Source organism: Lycium barbarum, chromosome 9, assembly GCF_019175385.1.
Source record: "Lycium barbarum isolate Lr01 chromosome 9, ASM1917538v2, whole genome shotgun sequence".
Taxonomy (NCBI): Eukaryota; Viridiplantae; Streptophyta; class Magnoliopsida; order Solanales; family Solanaceae; genus Lycium; species Lycium barbarum.
In genome coordinates, this window is record NC_083345.1 from 20,312,250 (window position 1) to 20,332,507 (window position 20,258).

Genomic DNA, 20,258 nt, shown 5'->3' on the forward strand with positions numbered 1-20,258 from the left:
CGGCAGCAGCAGCAAGGGCACGAGACGCACCCGCTGAATCGAACTCAGGTGCCGACGCTGTGGGTTCGGCGCCTGACTCCGATCTTGGATCCACCGAGCCCTTGGGCAAACCTGAAAGTCGAAGAGACAATGCGTACGGATAGTGAAAAATGCAGTGAACACGGGTAAAAACAAAGTATTACCGTGGTTTTGGGCGACCCATCGGCCGCGTGACAGGTGGGCCCATGTCCGGTTGTCGTGGTCATACTGGCTGAGGAGTGTCGTGACCCATTCATTCATGTTACGGACGACTGGAGGAATGTATCCGTTGGCTAATAAAAATAAGAAAAGCAGTGAGGATGTCACGCCCCGAACCATGGCCTGGACGTAACACGGCACTCGGTGCCTGACTGCATGTGACCGAGCGAACCACATGGCTTGCTGAACTATCATGAGGCATACATGAGCGGAAATATAACGTGAATGCATGATGAGCCTTTATAAAACGTGATGAGTCATAATACTTAATAAAAATACTTGTTTAAACATGAGTGCGGAAATAACATGAATGAGCCAAAAATGGCTAGACGACTCTGAATGTCTGACATAACATAACTGACTTGTCTAGTCTATGAAACCTCTATCATGAGTCTAACTGGAAAACATACTTACTGGGACAAGGCCCCCAGCATACCTTTAGATGCAAAACTAAATAAAGAAATACAATGTCTAAACCCCGAATGAGATGGGGCTCACCAATAAGCTGATACGAATGTTGTCCTACTGAGTAGATGTGTCGTCCTGTATATCAGTACCTGCATCGTGAAATGCAGGCCCCCGGGCAATAAAAGGGGACGTCAGCACATTGAATGTACTGGTATGTAAAGCAACTGAAAGAAATAACATAGGACATGAATAACATGATAAGAACTGAAACTGAAAACCTGGACATGAACATGAGCATGAGTACATAAGCATGAAATTGAAACTGAAACTGAGTACTGGAACTGAACATAAACATGAGTACTGTAAACATGAGATAATCTGTAATAATCTGTAATGATATGTAATAATGACATGAACCACCACGGGGAGAAACGTGGAGTCTGATCTCTGCCCGATCAGCTAAGCCATCTCGTACCTTGTCGGGGCACGAGACATGAACATGACATGAACTGTAATACCGACATGAACCACCACGGGGAGAAACGTGGAGTCTGATCTCTGCCCGATCAGCTAAGCTATCTCGTACCTTACCGGGGCACGAGACATGAATCTGACATAAATGGATCCAAATCACTCAATGGGGAAAATATGAAGGAATCGTCCTATCTGGGCGGAGCGATCCTTATCCTACGTTGGCATACGTAGTTTCAGGCTATCTTGAGCCTTCTCGGTATTAATACAACTCCCGAACATGAGAATAACGTAGTTGGCTAAGAAGCCCATGACTTTCGTGAATTAACTTGTACTTGTCTTGAAATCATGATTTCACGAAATAACTTGTAAACATGGTTTCATGCAATAATCTTGTAAACATGGTTTCATGAAATAACTTATAAAATAGTTTCATAAGATAACTTGTCATAGTCTTGCAAACATGTTCTTGATTCATGAGTAATAAGAATATTTCGAAATCATATATATAATTGACTTGAAAACATGCTTGTAACTTGCTAGATAAAATCATGAAGTTTCATGTAATCATATTGAGAACCCATGAGGAAGAATTCATGATTCATGGATTAAGCTAGGGTTCCTAATAACCGTAATGGAAGATTAGGAATACAACAACGAATATAGATACAAAATTCATGTACATAAATACTTAAATACGGGCTACCAATATGTTGGATTTAGTGCCCTAAGATTTGAACTTCATGTATATCAAGGAAACGAAGCATGGGGAAGAACATAGAGATTCCCTCATGTGGATGGAAGTTCTACATACCTTAGTTGTTCCAAAACTTGAATTAAAGACTTGGATTTTGAAGAAGATTTCCTAAATCTTGATTCTTGAATCTTGAGATGGGTTTTCTTGAAAACCCTAGATTAGGAATGATTATTTCTTGTTTAGATTACAAGGATATATGTTAGAATTGAGTTGGAATAATTGGAATGGACTTACCTTGGTGTTCTTGATGTTGGAGGAGAGTAGGAGGTCGCTCTAGGGTTTGAGGGAATGAAAAATAATGACTTGAACTGATATAAACGAACATATAATGTTTTGGAAAATGCAGTTTACGTCCAGCACTGTGCTGGCCGTATTTCAAGTTTACGGGCCGTAAACTGCAATACGGTCCGTATTCTGCCATATGGACTGCACTGCCTCTCTTCAGTAAAATGGCCATAACTCTTTGCACAGATGTCTGTTTGACCCCCGTAAGATACCGTTGGAAAGGTATTTCAATGCTCTACAACTTTCATCAAGGAAGTTTTCCCAAATTCCAAACACGTTTTGAAATACGGGCCGTAAAGTGAAATACGATCCGTATTTAACCATATGACCTCAAAATGTCAAATTCCAGAATGTTCAGAAATTCTTGGTTTCAGTTTACGGGCACTGTTCATGGTCGTAAATTGAAATACGACCACTGTTCATGGGCGTAAACCACCATATCACAACTTAACGGAAAAATTTCAATTCCCACATTCTTTATCTGATGTTCTAAGTCTAGGGTCGTGGTCAAAACTTTCATTAAAAGTACGGGGTGTTACAGAGGAAATAGGACCAAAGAATGACAAAACATACAAAGGCAATAACTCGAAGTTCAAGCTTACGCTTGTTGTTCCACTCTTCCGGAAAGGGCATGAAATCATTCGGAATGATGTCCGAGGTCCGCACCCGGGCGAACCGCTCCAACCAGCCTCGGTCTGTATCTTCATCCATCTTCGAGAAAAAGGGATTCCGGCTGCGCTTTGCTAGTTTTATTACGCCGCCCCGGAATAGCCTTGGGGAATATAGGCGTATCAAGTGGGCCAACGTGAGCTCTTTCTCGGTGTTATTGGCTAGTAGCCGGAAACACGCCACGACCCTCCAAATAATCGGACCGATTTAGGCCAAGGTCATGTCGTAAGTCCGACACATGTCTAAGATGACCGGGTCGATTGGAGGGTCGAGTTTGAGAGTGAAGGGGTAAGTGTAAACGTACAAAAATCCTTTCCGGTGGTCTGTGACTGATTCGTTTGGCCCAGGGGCGAAGACTTGAACCGAACGCGTATGCCACCCGCAGTCAGCTCGGACCAGGTCGAGCCTATCCTCGGTAATGGAGGAGGGATATCGCCTCACGTCGAACCCCTTGTCGGACACCGACGAAGGTTTTTCAACCTCGAGGTCTTTGTTGAAGTTAGGCTTGGCCGGTATAATATCCGAAGCTATAGGCTCGAAGGAGCTCTTCGCTTTAATCGGAGACGCGGCCTCGGTTCCTGGGGATGAAACCGAGGGAATGTCATGGGAAGTGGTTTCAGACATTGGGAAATATGAAAGGAAGAAGTTGAATGGATTCGAAAGAGGAGATAAAGAAGGCAAAAGAGCGAAGGGAACAGTCAAAAGGTTCAAAAAATGGCAAAAGCTACAGAAGGAAGCAACAACAGGCAAGAATAACAAGTAGAAAAGGTGGCGGTATCGATCCTTTTCACGTAATGCAAGCAGCAAATCAACAAGAATCGAGTTTTTCAGATGATTATGAGCAAAGATATCGAATGTGTAAGAGGCGGAACGTTTGAAGAAGAAAGGATTAATCGAAGAACTAAAATGTTCAAATGATGAAATGGAAGGGCCTTATATAGGCATGGGACTTTGGCGGTTATGACTCCCCGGCCAATCCGGGAGCGCCACGTGCCCCCCATAATTAATGAGAAGCGACTCGAAACGACGTGCATGCGGCGGTTGTCAGAGCGGACCATCCGGGATAGGACACGTGGCCGCTGAAAAGGGAAACGTGACGCAACCGTTCCCGCCAAAATGAGAAGATAACAACGAGCTAACGGAGTCGCCGGTTTCGTGATTCATCCACTTCCCGTTACTCCGATAGATCGGTGATCCGGGAAGTGTGGGGACTATCTGTATACGGTAAAAATCGGATATGAGTCAAACTGGTAAGACGAGGGACCGAAAGAAGAAGGTTACCAGAACATAGGTGAAGACTTTCATTCTGAACCGGAGGAACGCTCGGACCGGAGCTGAGCAGGGGCACCGTTTGGTCCGGTTTCTTCACCACCGGGTCGGTCGGGGCCGTTAGTCCGAATATCCGTAGCTATTGGTCCGGTAGAGCCGTTGCGCGTGAGCCACGCGTCGGTAGCGTCTTGCCATAGTCAACCACCAACCATGCGTGTGTCAGACGGCACGGTCAACCTAACCCACTCAGAGTTGTCCTTCCTCTTATTTTTTAAATGATTTATATTGTATAAGGCCATGGAGGCTACACTATAAATAGGACTCATCCCTCTCCTTTGTGGGGGTTGGCTTCCACACATCAAGAACACTTTGTAATAGCAATATATATACAAAATCTCTCTCTCAAATACCTGATTTCGGTCACATTTGTTGTGTTTATTTCTTGCATTTCCTCAATCGAGTAACACTCATACATTAGTAAACATACGAGTAAATAACAAACCATAGATTATCATTGCTCTCGTCATATTGTATCTATATTTATATCTTCCTTTCGTCAAGTAGATTGTGATTTGACCACATATCTTATACCTACTCACAAATTTAATTGATTATCCAAATTCGGGATAAACAATATTTTTTTTTATAAGGATCAAATAGTAATTTTCTAATCGAAACAAAAGATATGATTTCTTTTGTAATTCGATATAATTTGTAGTAATAGATAGTGAAATCATCAGTGACTTAAAACAGTAAAAACTTATTCATCTTGAAGTCTATCTACTATATATCATGATGGCCAATTCTAAACGTAGGGAGCTCACAAAAATTCACTTACGTACCAAAACATTTCTTAATAATGTTTCAGACATATCATCAAACACCTTAGGTTCATCAATATCATGTCAAGTAGATTAAGATTCCAACAGAAATTCACAACTTCATTGTTCAGTAGAATCAAGGTTTCCTCTAAATAATTCACCTTCAAGTGCACAATTTTTAAGAAATCGACATATGTTCACCTTTTAAAAGGAACGATGATTTACTGATAAAAAAAATCAGTTAAATGGAGAATTCATTTGAGAAACAATTATGTTTCAAGCAAATCGGTTCATAAGAATTAATATTTCCCGAAAAAAATTCAACCCAGATTAATCTTCTGAAACAAATCAGATCAAATTCGTCAATAAAAAGAAAACATCAGATTTAGTAACAAAAGTATTCAGTTCAACATAAAAATAATTTTGAAGAAAGGAAAAAAAAAACAAGCCCAAGACTACTATGGCAATGCGAGTAAAATTGATGGATTGTGAGAGAAAAAATATGCGTGAGCAAAGCAGACAAAATTACTGACATGCATGTAGAAAATCCAACAAAAAACTACCTAAAAGAATTGAAAAACTATCAGATACTCACTAAAGTCCATTGGCAATAGGCTTTTTAGATTAAGCCGGTATGCCATGTAGTCATTGCTATCTTGATTCTACAATTAGTAATATAAATCTGATGGATTAGACAAAGAAAGAACATAACAATAACCACAAAATATGAATAAATACAGCACACTCCTCAGAAATAGCTTCGAACCCAGATGGATGAATTAGAAAGAAAACACAAGTGAAAGTAAAGAAGATGTTAGCCTCGAGATACTAATTACACAATCACTTTCGAAAACTAAAATAAAAAGAAGACACTGCGAATTTACCTTCTTGTGATACAACTTTAAATGACGGCAAAGTCAAGTTTAGCATCAAGGCTAGAGCTGTCAATATGAGCTTGGCCCGCGAAGCCGGCCCAACTCAATCTTTCATTTAAGTAAGGTTGGGTTAGGATTTCTTTGGCCCATATAGAAGTGAGGCTCAAAAGCCCAGCCTCTCTTGGCTCGCCGGCCTCAAGGGTTGGGCTGAGGCCAGCCCTTGAAGCCAGAAAAGAATAATAAATTAATTAATTTTTTTTATAATATAAGTAAATTAAACAAAAAGATAAAAAGTAATGATAAAAAAAGAATGTACTTACTATTAAGTAGTAAATTAGAAACTAGAGTGATACTTTTTAGTCTTAGAATTTATATTATGTTTAATTTCTTTTGAACGTGATCTGAATTAGTGATCAAAAATAATAATTTATATTTGTTCTCTTAAATTTTTTTCTTCTATGATATGAATTTGCGCAAGAATGGTGTGGTAGAAGATTCTATTTCATATTGCAAAAGTTTCATGTTCAAATTGTATCAAAAATTACTTAGAAAATATTATTTTGGAAGACAAAAAAACTTAAAAGGCTGGCCCGTCCTAACCCGCGGCCCGCTTAGGGCTGGGTTGGGCGGCCTTTTTGCAGGCCCTTCAATTAAAAGGGCTAGCCCGTCCTAGTCCATTTAATTCTTTGGCCCTTTAGGGCTGGGTTGGGTTGGGTTGGGCTGAGGCCAGCCCTTGAAGCCAGAAAAGAATAATAAATTAATTAATTTTTTTTAAAATATAAGTAAATTAAACAAAAAGATAAAAAGTAATGATAAAAAAAGAATGTACTTACTATTAAGTAGTAAATTAGAAACTAGAGTGATACTTTTTAGTCTTAGAATTTATATTATGTTTAATTTCTTTTGAACGTGATCTGAATTAGTGATAAAAAATAATAATTTATATTTGTTCTCTTAAATTTTTTTTCTTCTATGATATGAATTTGCGCAAGAATGGTGTGGTAGAAGATTCTATTTCATATTGCAAAAGTTTCATGTTCAAATTGTATCAAAAATTACTTAGAAAATATTATTTTGGAAGACAAAAAAACTTAAAAGGCTGGCCCGTCCTAACCCGCGGCCCGCTTAGGGCTAGGTAGAAAAATATAATAAAATAGTGTTGTCAAATTTTACTAACAGGAACCAATTGAAACCAAATTGAAGGGAAAAGAAATGCTAACATTTCTGCAAGCACGTGGATTCGGAATTGATGCGTACATAGTTACCACAAGAAAACGAAATAGTACAATAAAGCAGGATATAAGTACATCAACAGAATATAGGACCAGACATCAAAAGAGGATAAGTTAGAGATCTCGGATAAGTTACATGTAAGTTCTCTCGGTAACTAATATTTCAATTCTTTTTCCTGCTAATAACTTTCCAACTTCTCCGGCAAAGGTTAGAAGCAAACAAGTAAACAAATATAGTGTATCCAGATAAGAATTCTGGACTAACCTTTTTCTCTCATTCTTCTCTCTCTGTCATACTCAAATTTATCACGGATTAGGCTAACCTTCTCCCAATTATCACCTTGCCTATTTCTCCCTGTACCTCCCTGTTCCTGCAATTGGATGGAAGTCCAGCGGAAGTGCAATCAATAAAGTAGTGAACATGAACAGAGTTAAAAAATGATCTTGGCACATTGCAGCTTGGGCAGCTATGTTAAAGACATATCAAGCAATGACACAAATTACACATGAGCTAATACTTTAAAAAGAAACAAAGAAAAACATGAAAATTGAGACTTGAGAAGAAAAAGTAAAGAGAGAGTGCAGCCAGGAAACTTAAGAAAGATCCTAGCAACTTAGCTATTTTAGTAATATAAACAAAATCACTCCAAAATAAAGAACAAAACGAGCTAGTAGGGCTAAGTCGAACCAAAGAAAGATGATTTTTTAGTATTTACAGCTTGATGTAAAAGAAATGCACCGTCTGAAAACAAATCATTACAAGCCAAAACTTAAATATATAAGAAGCTTAGCCACCCCACATCAACTATAAAACTGACAATATGACGTCAGCTTGAAGAACAAAACTGTCTAAGGATAAATGTTGTTTATGTGGCAATTGAACCTAATACAAAAGGAAGTTTATAAACTTAATCCAGAAATATACTAATGGTGATCATCCACAAAACAACTATTCCCAAAGACTTAAAATTCAAAATACTGACTTTGTTCAGCTCTTATGCAGAATGGGATGAGAAATAAGATTAAAGTACAACGATAACGGGACAAAGAATTGGAAATTTCTGAACCCACGGAATGGGGCCATTTCAACATCAAAAACATTATGCGGGGGATGCAAAGTATTTCAAGGAAGGTGTTTCTCTGAGGTCTTTGTGTGTGTGGTTTATTTATTTAGTGTGGGATGAGAAATCAGATTAAAGTACAATGATAACGGGACAAAGAATTGGTAATTTCTGAACCCAGGGAATGGGGCCATTTCAACATCAAAAACATTACACAGGGGATGCAAAGTATTTCAAGGAAGGTGTATCTCTGAGGTACTTGTGTGTGTGGTTTATTTATTTAGTGTGCATACTCGGTGGATGTTTGAGAAGAAAGATTTCATATCAAATATATAAATGTAATAAAAGATAAGTACAAATGAGCAATCATATGGGTGAGAACAGTTGGTGGAGATACAGACGAGGTTCCAGTAACTACGGGTTGACACCAAGGATCTGCCTCTACCCTGAGCTTGTTTACACTTAACTAGATGACGTAACCGATAATATCTTTTTTTATAAGGTAAGATAAATTCCATTAATAGAGTACTAAGAAGTATCTAGCAAGAGGATCTATGTTGCAATTTGCATGCTGACGAAATTAGCAAACGTGGAACTATGCAGAAGCACTCCAGAGATTAAGGTTTTAGAAAAGCAGAAGTAGTAACGAATATACCCAATTTTAACTTTTGTGCCAAAAAAATGAAGGTAAAGTGAGATTAAATGAGATTGACTGCCCAAATACAGACTATTCAGATATCTAAACTCAGTTTTCGAAGAGATTAGGATAGTAGATGAATATGTAAGACATAGAATTTTTTTATTTTTTTTTTATTTTTTTAGAAGATATTTAAAATATGTAAGACATAGAATTGTGTTACAAGGGAGAGGTGTTAAAAGATATACAATGTCACACATTCGGTGTATAAAAAAATGCAAAGGATTCATAAAGACATAGTGACTCCATTGTTTGTATTGAGGTAGATGGCTAGATATATATATTCTTTAAGAGGTTCTTAAAATATTTAATTTATGCAAGATTCTCCTAGAAATATACAATGCCCCACATTAGGTGTATAAAGAGTTAAAGACATCCAAAGGATTCATAAAGACATAGTGACTCCGTTGTTCGTAGTAAGGTTGAGGGTTAGATATATAAATTCTTTATGAGGTTCTTAAGATATTTAATTTCTGCAAGATTTCTCGTTAGAAATACTCTTCCAGTTCTAATTTATGTGACGTAGTTTGAATCAGTACGGAATTTAAGAAAGAAATAAAGACATTAAAACGTGTGGTCTAATCCATTCCATAGCAATTGTGTGGCAAACTTTTGAAACTTGTGGCTTAAACATGCTATAACATTTGTGTCATTATAAAAGTTTCTCATTAAGGATACTCATCACCAAAAAAAAAAAAAAAAATCTCACTAAGGATAAAATGGGATGTGTAAAGTTAATTATTTCCAAATTTAGAGGTGTATCATTACTTATGGAATGAACTAAAAGGGAAAATGTGTCACATAAACTGGAACGGAAACGGACGGAGTATAATTGTTGGGCCATTTTAGGTTTTGGTTAGTCAGACAAATCCTTTTCAAGAAAAAATCTAAAGAAAGAACAGAGACAGAGCTGAATTGATCGTGGAATTACCTGAATCAGTGGAAGGTGTAAATGGAAGTGATGGTGGCCGGTATAAAAGGAACTGGTGTGTATCGGACCTAATTGTCCCGATGGAAGTCATTGAGGGAGGACAGAGGGCTCATACACAGAAATGAAAGCTAGGGGTTGTAAGTGGTGATTGATTGAAAGTAATAATATGGAAAGGGGTTGTAAGTGGTGACTGATTGAAAGTAAAATTATGGGGTGGTATGGAGGTGATGATTGACTTGGGAAGTGGACTAACCTGGCAATAATTGGTCCAATGTAAAGTGGGGTTCCAACTGGAGCCTACATGGCTGTAGGAGAAACCTAGAGCAGGAGCAGGGCAAAATTTTAACAACTTGCTTTAGACAAGTTTGTTTGTTTTTTTTTTTTTTTTGAGACTTGTAACAGTTAATCTATATATCCACAGGTGTACTACATCAAAATATGTAGTCCCCCTCCAAAAGGTTACATTTACAGCATTGATCTCTACAGTTGTCTATTCTTACAAGAAATCTAACACATCAAAAATATCTTCTGTCTGATCTAGAATTTCCTGTTTACACCAAAAATAAAAAAGAGCTAGGCAGTTCATCTTTAGCTTCTGTAAATTATTCTGCTTGTTCTCAAAACATCTCTGGTTTCTCTTTCCAAACAGTCCACCAGATACATGATGGGACAATCTTCCATCTCTCCTCTTTTCTTGTTACATTCCCATCCCTGTTCCAGCATTTTAACACTCCTTCTATACTCCCAGGCTTCACCCATCTGATCTTCCTCAGGTTGATAAACATCCTCCATAGCTGGTCTGTCCATTTGCAGTGCAAGAAAAGATGACTGATTGTCTCATTATGATCCCCACACAAAAAACATCTCGAACATAAGTGAAAACCTCTTTTGTTCAAGTTTTCATGAGTCAACACTGCCTCTTTTGCCAGCAGCCAGTTAAAACAGTTCACTTTATAAGGTACTTTTGTCTTCCATATCATCTTCCATGGCCATCCTTCTTCTTGAAAACTTGATACATTCAGGTCTTTGTATGCTGAGTTAACAGTAAAAATTCCTTTGCTATCCTTCTTCCATTCCAGAGTATCCCTTTCCCTTGTTAAGTTGATGAATGCTGCCATTGTATTGTGGAATTCTGCTACCATCTCCATTTCCCAATCATTCAAGTGTCTTCTCAGATCCAGATCCCACCCTTGTCCAGTCCACATCTCAGCAACAGTAGCATGTTGCTTTTGGCTAAGAATGAACAAGACAGGAAATTTCACCTTTAGAGCTGTGTCACCCAACCATATATCATTCCAAAAGGATACTTTTAAACCATTACCAACTTTACATCTAATTCTTGCAAGCATTATTTGCCAGTGATTCCTGATTGCCCTCCACACAGTGCATCCATATGGAGTATTAACCATGTTTGTCATCCACTTGTCCTCCAGACCATATTTAGCAGTAATGATTTCCTTCCATAGCATGTTTTCCTCTGTAGCAAATTTCCATAGCCATTTCATCATCAAACTTTGGTTTTGCAATTTCAATCTTTGATACCCAATCCCCCTGTCTTCTTGTTCATAGTCAGTTCCTCCCACTTGACTAAGTGAAATTTCTTCTTATCTTCGTTGCCCTGCCACAGAAAGTTCCTTCTAAGGGTATCAATTCTCTTGATTACATTGACAGGTATTGGGAATATGGACATCATATAAGATGGTAAGGCATCTAGCACACTATTGACCATGGTCAATCTTCCCCCAAGAGAAAGATATTGGCTTTTCCAGTTTGTCAGCTTCTTCTCACATTTTTCTAGAACTCCATTCCATATTCCTTTTGACTTGCTCTTGGCTCCCAAAGGCATGCCTAAATATGTAGTTGGAAGCTCCCCTAATTTACCTCCTAATTTCTCTGCCAAGCTCTCCACCTCTGCAACCTCGTTAATTTGATAAATGAAGCTTTTATCCCAATTAATGTGTAATCCTGAAACTGCTTCAAAGATGATGAAGATAGTTCTTAGGATTAAAATGTTCTCTTCCACTGCTTCACAAAAGACAAGATTATCATCTGTATATTGCAGATGAGTAATCTCCAAGTTTCCTGCACCCACCTGAAATCCCCTTATCCAGCCATTCACCTTAGCTGTCTGAAACATATTGCTCATGCCCTCCATTGCCAGGATAAATAAGAAAGGGGACAAAGGATCACCCTGTCTCAATCCCCTTTGAGAAGGAAAAAAACCACAAGGAGTTCTGTTGACCAAAATTGAGAACTTAACAGAGCTAATGCAATGTTTTATCCATTTGATCCATCTAGTTCCAAACCCCATTCTTTCCAACATATTGATTAGAAAGCTCCAGTTCAGATGATCATATGCTTTTTGAATGTCTAGCTTGCATAGAATACCAGGTTTCTTACTCCTCTGTCTAGACTCCACACACTTATTAGCTATAAGAACTGCATCCATGATCTGTCTTCCTTTAATAAATGTCATTTGTTGCCTGTCCACCAGTTTATGTATTACCTTTTTCAACCTCTCTGCCAGTAGTTTAGCAATGATCTTATAGACTCCCCCAATCAAGCTAATAGGCCTGAAATCATTGAGCTCTATAGCTCCAGCTTTCTTTGGAATCAAAGCCACAAAAGTGGCATTCAAACTTTTTTCAAAGTAAAAGTTCTGTATAGCAGCTACAAGCTCTATCCCTGTGATATCCCAACATTGATTGAAAAAAGCCATAGAGTATCCATCAGGACCTGGAGCTTTGTCCCCTGCACATGCCCTGATGGAGTCCAGTATCTCTTGAGGTTCAAAAGGGGCCATAAGAGTTGCATTATCTTCAGCATCCAATCTAGGAGAATTCCTCATATCAAATTGTGGTCTCCAGTTTTCTGTCTCTGAATACAACTTCTCATAATATGACACAATTTCTTCCTTCACTTCTCCAGGATCCTCCAGAATTTCTCCATTTACTATTAACTTGTCTATAGTGTTTGCCCTTCTGTGTGCATTTGCTGTTCTGTGAAAGAAACTTGTGTTTCTGTCTCCCTCTTTCAACCAAGTTGCCCTTGATCTCTGTCTCCAAGCAATCTCTTCATGCCTAGCAATGTCTTCAAATTCCATGGTTAGGGCCAGTCTAGAAGTTATCTCCTCCTCTTTTAGGATTCTATGATCTTGTATCTCTTCCAGTTCAGCAAGCTGAGCCAATATCACTTGTTTCTGCATTCCCAAATTCCCTAGTGTCGTTTTACTCCACTCTTTCAATTTTCCTTTTAAAGCTTTCAACTTTGCTACCAGTATAAAATCTGGCTTTCCACTGTAATTGAAGGATTCCCACCATGTCTTCACTCTCTCATTAAAACCCTCTGTCTTTAGCCACCAGTTCTCAAATTTAAAATAAGAATTAGTTTTCTCCCATTCTCCACTTTGAAGTAACAAAGGTGAATGGTCAGATCTCACCCTATGTAATATGGATTGCCTGATGTTCCTAAAGCTAGCATCCCATTCTTCTGATATCAGGAATCTATCAATTCTTGCTGCAATATTGTGTCTGTCTCCTTTCTTCCAAGTAAACTTCCCTCCTGTCAGGGACAAGTCCACCATTTCCATGTCTTCAATGAAATCAGAAAAATCAGTCATTGCTTTGTTGATTCTTCTGCAGTTCTTCTTTTCAGATGGATATCTAACTATGTTAAAGTCACCACAAAGGACCCAGGGCCCTGGAATAAGACTCCTTGCTGCACCTATTTCCCCCCAAGTTTCCTCCCTTTCCATTCTATCATTTGGTGCATAAACCTCAGTCATGTTCCAACTGAAATCTTGACTCCTTCCAGTGAAACTACAAGAAACAGAGTACATGCCCTCACTACTGATCACCCCTTCCCAATCCCTTTTGTCCCACATAATTACTATCCCCCCTCTTGTCCCACTAGCTTCTAATTGAACATAATTGACCCACCTGCTCCCCCAAACTTCTCTCACTATATCAGTGATATCCCCTTCCACTTTTGTTTCCTGGAAACACACCACATCTGCTTTCCAGGTAAGTAAAATATTTTTTATCATGCTCCTTTTTCTACTACAGTTCAGAGCCCTAACATTCCAGGACACTATACTCAACTTCATTGATCTTTTATTGCTAGATATCCCCCCCTACTTCTAGTACCATTACTCATGAATTTAGTATCTAATTCTAGCCCCTTCAATTCATCCATCCCCTTCCTTTTGGTGATTGATTGTTCCCCCTTATTCTCCTCCTGCTTGTTGCTATCTATCTTCATGAATAACTCTTTGGCTTTCTCTTCACACCCTTTAAAGCTAGCACCAAACTCTGTGCTAAGTCTGATTATATGCTGTTGAATCCATTCTGGAGTTATTGATGCTGGAATGGTTGCTTCTTCTGGTAATTGAATTTTCAGAGGGGTAACATCTTCATTTATCTCTTCTGTATCTAGTTCTTGCATCTGTATTTGTAGATGTAGGCCCTTGTCATCTTTTTCTGTTACTGCTGGTTCCTCTTCTTCAGATGAATTTCCCATGAACTGTTCAATTTGATTATATTGAGTCTCCTTTTCTCCATCACTGTTCCCCAGTGGTTCAAACATATTCTGGGTTATTAGTCTTGACAAGTTAGCCTGTATTTCTATACTAACCATGTCCTCTAAATGGGCTTCAGAAATTGACTTATGAATTACTACAGCAAAAGGGTCAATAATTCGGCCCAATTGCTCTATTCTATTAACTGGGCCCAAATGCTCTATTCTTTTAATTGAGCCTGCAACTGCCTCCATTGGCCCTTTCCCTCTTGTTTCCAGCCCACTTGTCCAATTCAAATTTTTCCCTTCTCCCGAGGTCCCCACATGGGTTCCCCTTATTTTTGCTGACTTCTGATAAGACCCTAGTCCTTTATTAACCATCGGACAAAAGGTTTCTTCCTCTCTCCTCCTTTCCTTTGCTCTGACTTCCACCGGAACTTCACACCATATCGGAATAGTGTAAGTATATTCTTCATTGGACACTTCCACCTCTCTCGGAATCTGCTTCCCATCTCCTTCCACTTTGATTCGAGCCCAGTGTAGATGGTTCTTGAATGAAGTCTCCTCCTCTGTTTCTAAAAACCCTCCGCATTGATCTCCAATTTGTTTGAAGATTTCTTGTGACCATAGGCATAATGGAAACCCTAGAAGTCTGATCCACACCCAATCCCTTTTAATTTCTGCAGGCCAGCAACCCGTAGTTGGTTTCCACTATTCGAGTGCCAACTGCATCTTCTTCCAGGTCCATTCTCCGGTCATGATGTGCTCTGCTTCTTTCCTTGATGGGAGCTCAAAGAAAAAATAGCCATCATTCATGGCATGGACATTTATACCAAAAGCAGTCTTCCAAGTGTTGCATGCCCATCTTCTTACATCATTTAGAGTGGCTATCTCTTGTGTTGGGCTCTGAAACTTCCCAACTACACATCTGCTTAGCAAGTCTATCTCAGAGATTGAAGTCCCCCCTGAGATTTTTATATTGTCTTTCGTGCTCTGAACTTGTGCCTTTTTCGTGGCCTCCGTCACCCATCTATTGCTGCTGCAGGCTTCTTTGAAGGTTTTATCCAGCTGTTTAGTTGTAGGTTCCTGTGGCTTCTGTGTTTGTTCTGGTTCATATGTAAACTTTGCAATTTTATGAGCTATATTCCCCCATCCTCCATTGAATGTAGTCTCCGGTGTAATAATGACAGATTTGCTCTGGCCTTGTAATGCTATGAAACTGATGTATCTGCCACTCTCATTGTGTTTTAGAGTGCAGAAAAATTCTGAGAAGTGATCCTTCAAATTCCATCTTCTAACCACCTTCCCCTGTAATTCGGATGCTTCAATAAATACTGCTACTATCCACTTTAATGCTAACTTTGACTCAGTCTCATTAAATTCCTGCTGCGTTCGACCCATTCGTACCAAGATTCTGCACCAGATTTGCATTTAGTAATATCATAGGACTTAAAACCGGCATTGTAGAATATACTATTTTCCTCTAGAGAAAAGGATCCGGCCATAGTAGCCTGAAAGGACCCCTGAAATGGAAACTAAAACTGAAATTAGACTACTGACTCAGAGACCTCGAAAGTCGTGCCTGGGAGCATTTTTTCATTGTATGCAGGTGTTTTATCCTGAGAGAAGTTTGTATATTTTTATGTAGGTGACTTTAGCATTGCAATAGTTTTCATGCTTCAGAACACCTAATAAGTATAAAACTTCTAGCCCGCAGCTAGAAGGATGAAGAATCACTGGTGTAAATTTCATATCCTCTACCAGAAGCGAATATAATCATGTCTACTATCATCCTCTCAACAGGAAAGAGAAGTGTGTTTAACTAGCATGCAACAGCATGTTTGCGAAGATGCATCAATTTCAGCCATAGAGAGACAACTTAATAGGAAGAAAGCAGGGACATGAAGATCTAACAGTGATAGGTGACCGAACATGTAAGAACATTCATTTTGGTTAAGAATTCCCAATTTCCATTGATCAGTCAATAATCCAAAAATCTAATACTTATCATGAACTTCGGATAAGGATCGTAAGATCAACTAAATATTTTGGACATCTCTGTTAGTATGGGAGCACTATCAATGGGGCTTAAAACTCGAAGCTTTTAGCAACTCATGACAAACTGGAACTTATCAAAAGGGCACCATAAGTTTATCTTTCCAAAGAGCAGAAATGTACAAATTGGAAAGACATGCTATTAGAAAAGCTGTATATGTTTTAATGCAGTAGAGGATTTTTCTAGTTACCTTCATTTGGTCAGCATAAGGTTTACTTCTCCTGAAAGAAGAAATACAGAGCAATTTAGATATGCATAACGCTTCAATAGGTCACACTTCTTAACAAATTAAATTAGATTATATGACACAATTAAGAAGGGAGAAAGTGCTGAAAAGTGTAGTTCACCGAAACACTTAATCTCCTCCCAAAACTTATAACAATTGAGTGTATGATAAAGGAATGCAAAAACGAGGAATAAACTAACCTGTATGGAGAGAAATCTTCATCATCATTTTCAGCAGAGTCATAGTTTGCATGATCTTGAGCAAGCTTTTTAGAATAACCCTCATCCCAATATAGCCTCTCCCAGTTCTCTCTCATCTCGTTATACAATTCCATATATCTTTTGCACCATGGTTCATGCTCCTTCAATTAATAAAGTTGTACAAAATCAGAATGAACAACAAACGTAATCCCAACATTTGAAGGAAAAATAAAGGACAAGACCCGCGAACGTCAAGGAATTCCTAACGTATTTTCAGGATGAGACGCTAGCTAATATCCAAGTCCAACAATGTTCAAAGAGTGAAAGGAAATGATAGTCACAATCTGATGAAGCAGTACTTCAACATAGTTGGTACCCATAAGGAGATCAGTATGCTATGGTAGGAGTAATACGCTACATTAACAATTCGATTAAGGGTTTGTGGAATGACATAGTAAGACTATTAATTTTAACATCAACCAAGAAAAGGTATTTTAAAAAGAAATCTTTCTTTGAGACATTCCAATAGTGAGGCAGTAATATATATGTTGGCCCTTTCCTAATTGATATATTTGCCTATATTTCCCCAGAAGACATGCAAGAACTTTCAATATGAATATCAGATATTTTCCTAAGAAACACATAACGCAACACCCAAGGGTGTAGCCTAGTGGTCAATGATGGGTTGATAACCATGGGGTCAATGAAGAAGCTTAGTTTTGAGTTCTATTAAGGACCCGAAGAAGACAGGAGAACAGGGCATTCACAAGACTGCTTTGATTCTCATCATGATACATTCTTGTAGTAAGTGGGTGGTTGAGAAACACGTATTATTGGGAGGGAGCAGCAGGCAATGGATACTGTTTGCCTCCGCCCAAACAGATACGCACTAACCCACCTGAAATAGTTGGCTTTTTTTTGCCCCTGTAAACAGTGTGGATAACTTTCTAGATTTTGTTAGCTCCCTTTCTCTAGTTCAGTAGAGATGGGATATCTTTAGATTGTTCTAAAGGTTTTTGCTAAGTCTGCTTCATGTTTATGTTTTTGTTTGAAGCAGCTTTTTGCCCATCTGTAACCTTGCATCTTCTTGATGCTTTACTAATGAAATTTTATTACTTTACCAAAAAAAAAAATAAGGTACAAGCCTTCTTTCCAACCCTTTGTACGAGACTCCTTTATTTGGACAAATGCTCGTAGGCGGAAGAGACCTTCCTTTGCTCCTATCGGCGGGATCAGCCAGTGTACCCGTGTGTAAGGCCCTTTCCTGAAACAGGTTGAATATTTCCTGTCCAATTCATACTATTGTTGGTTTATGTGCTATGTCTAGGGGCCGGTGAATCCTACCCAGTATCGGAATTGGATTGGATATTTCCTCGGTTTCCAAGAAGGGTTTTAATGGAGTCCAAACACTAGGTGATTTCTTCCCATTTTTCCTAGCCTTAGCGGACACAGTTGCCTAGTACTTATTCCTAGTGGGAGCTGACCCATGAAGAAGCCAGGATTTTCACCGAGGGGTGTCAAGATATAAAGAAGTAAACATACTAAAAAGACAAGGGAATCAACAAATAGTATATATACATAACAATATACTACCTCCGTCCCAATTTAAGTGTTTTATTTTCCTTTTCAGTCTGTCCCAAAAAAAGTGTCTCTTTCTATATTTAGTAAGTTTTTCAATTACAACATCCTACAAGGTAAGTTTAAGACTACAAGATTTTACCCGCACGGGTGGCTCAGTTGGTTGAGCATGGGGTTTTCATAATGGAGGTCTCAGGTTCGAAACCCCCTGCCTACAACAACAGGGAATTTGCCTTCTGGGTCGAGCTCGTCGCACGTGGCTTGCCTATTGCGGGTTACCTCTCCTGTGTGGTTTGCGAGCTATTGCACAAGAGCTGGGTTTACCCTGTGCGCACCCGAAGGGTAACAGCTGCGGGTTCCCATGTCATAAAAAAAAAAAAAAAAAAGACTACAAGATTCAAATAATTGTTGCGTCTTTACACATCTTTAATTTAACACCACAAGATTCAAAAGTCTCATTTTATTTCTTAAACTCCGTGCCTAGTCAAACTAAGAAACTTAAATTGGCGGAGGGAGTTAAGGTGATTTTTTCCCATTTGTCTTAGCCTTATGGAACAGAGTTCCTTGGTACCTATTCCTAGTGAGAGGTGATAGGTATCCCATGGAATTAGTCGAGCAAGCTAGCCAGACATCACGGTAATCAACAGAAAAAACACATATTTCAAATTTATCCCTAACAAGAGTAGAGGCAACTAGCAATTAGTGGTCGTTTGGTAGGGCATATTTGCCTATATTTTCCCCAAAAGACCTGCAAGAACTTTCAACTAGAAGAAAACATGAATTAGGTGTTGTTTGGTAGGATGTATTAGAGAAAATAATACATGTATTAGCTTTAGTATTATTAATCCCTTGTTTGGTAATACTTTTCTACCTATGTATAACTAATACATATACCCTATTCAGTACTATTCTTATGCATAGCAAATCATGGTATTAGCAATGCAAGGGTTATTAATACATGGATAAGCATAGTTAAGGGGCAGAACTATCCTTAATTCACTAAACCAAATAGTGGATAAGAAATAATCACAGCATAACTAATCTCAACTTACTGATACACCCTATTCAGTACTATTCTTATACACTCCACCAAACAACCCCTTGAGCATATAATTTCTTGAGAAACAACAACAACATACATAGTGTAATCCCGGGGTCTGGGGAGGGTAAGATGTACGCAGACCTTACTCCTACCTTTGTGACCCTCGGGTCAGAAGAAAATAGACAATTTCCTGAGAAAAACATATATCTCAAATTGATCACTAGCAAGAGTAGAGATTAGGAACTAACAGATTCTTTAAGAACCAGGCGAGTACGACGCATAAACTGGTCACGCATCTGCTTACGACGCTTATTAGGAATATTCTGTCTGGGTATTACAAATCTCTCTCTAAGCGGTACGTTTTCCCCAATTTCGTGCATTTCTCCATCAACTACCCACCACTCCGACTTATCATCGGTTTTCTTCAACATTGATGACGGAGATAACTTGGAACGCCGTCGCCGCGGCGGTGGCGAGCTGGCGGCGGCATGAGCGGAACGAAGTTGGAGGCAAGGTTGGAATCTTTGAACAACTCGTTTAGCGATTGAAAGCATTGATAAGACTATGGAGAGAAAATGGATGATTGTTTGTTGTGCTGCTACTTTTTTACTCAGTTAGCGCAGACTGGACAAAGTTTTAAGTTTTTCCTCTTTCTTCTTTTATTGTTCGGTATGTAGGAAAATGTTTTTTCCGAAAATAAGTGATTTTTTATTTATTTTTTCATGTTCAGTTGAATAGTCTGAACATGAAAAAAAAGTAAATTTTTTTATTTATTTTTCCATATTCGGTTAGTGGTAAGAAAAATATTTTTAAAAAATAATACTCATGCCCCATCAACCCTATCACCCCATACCACACCGACGCCACCCCCGTCACTCACCACCCACCCTCCAACCACTTCATCTTCTCCCTCCCTTACCTCACACCA

At 38.7% G+C, this 20,258-nt stretch overlaps 1 protein-coding gene across 1 annotated transcript; it reads right to left on the reverse strand.

The window, feature by feature from the left end:
* Positions 1–476: 476 nt before the first annotated feature.
* On the reverse strand, positions 477–19,978 carry LOC132609708 (uncharacterized). The gene is made up of 5 exons (XM_060323819.1): positions 19,579–19,978; positions 16,711–16,871; positions 16,475–16,505; positions 7,290–7,395; positions 477–794 (listed from the first exon to the last, which is right to left on the reverse strand). The coding sequence occupies exons 1-5, from the start codon at positions 19,882–19,884 to the stop codon at positions 760–762; spliced, it is 639 nt and encodes a 212-aa protein (XP_060179802.1). The 5' UTR covers positions 19,885–19,978; the 3' UTR covers positions 477–759.
* Positions 19,979–20,258: the final 280 nt, after the last annotated feature.

Bases quoted from the DNA above. Each gene is read 5' to 3' on its own strand.
- LOC132609708 (XM_060323819.1), bottom strand. From the start codon at position 19,884: ATGCTTTCAATCGCTAAACGAGTTGTTCAAAGATTCCAACCTTGCCTC. The intron at 16,506-16,710 runs GTTAGTTTATTC...TTCTTCTTTCAG, and splicing joins GAAGATTTCTCTCCATACAG to GAGAAGTAAACCTTATGCTG. The intron at 795-7,289 runs GTTAGTCCAGAA...TTCACGATGCAG, and splicing joins GAGAAGAATGAGAGAAAAAG to GTACTGATATACAGGACGAC.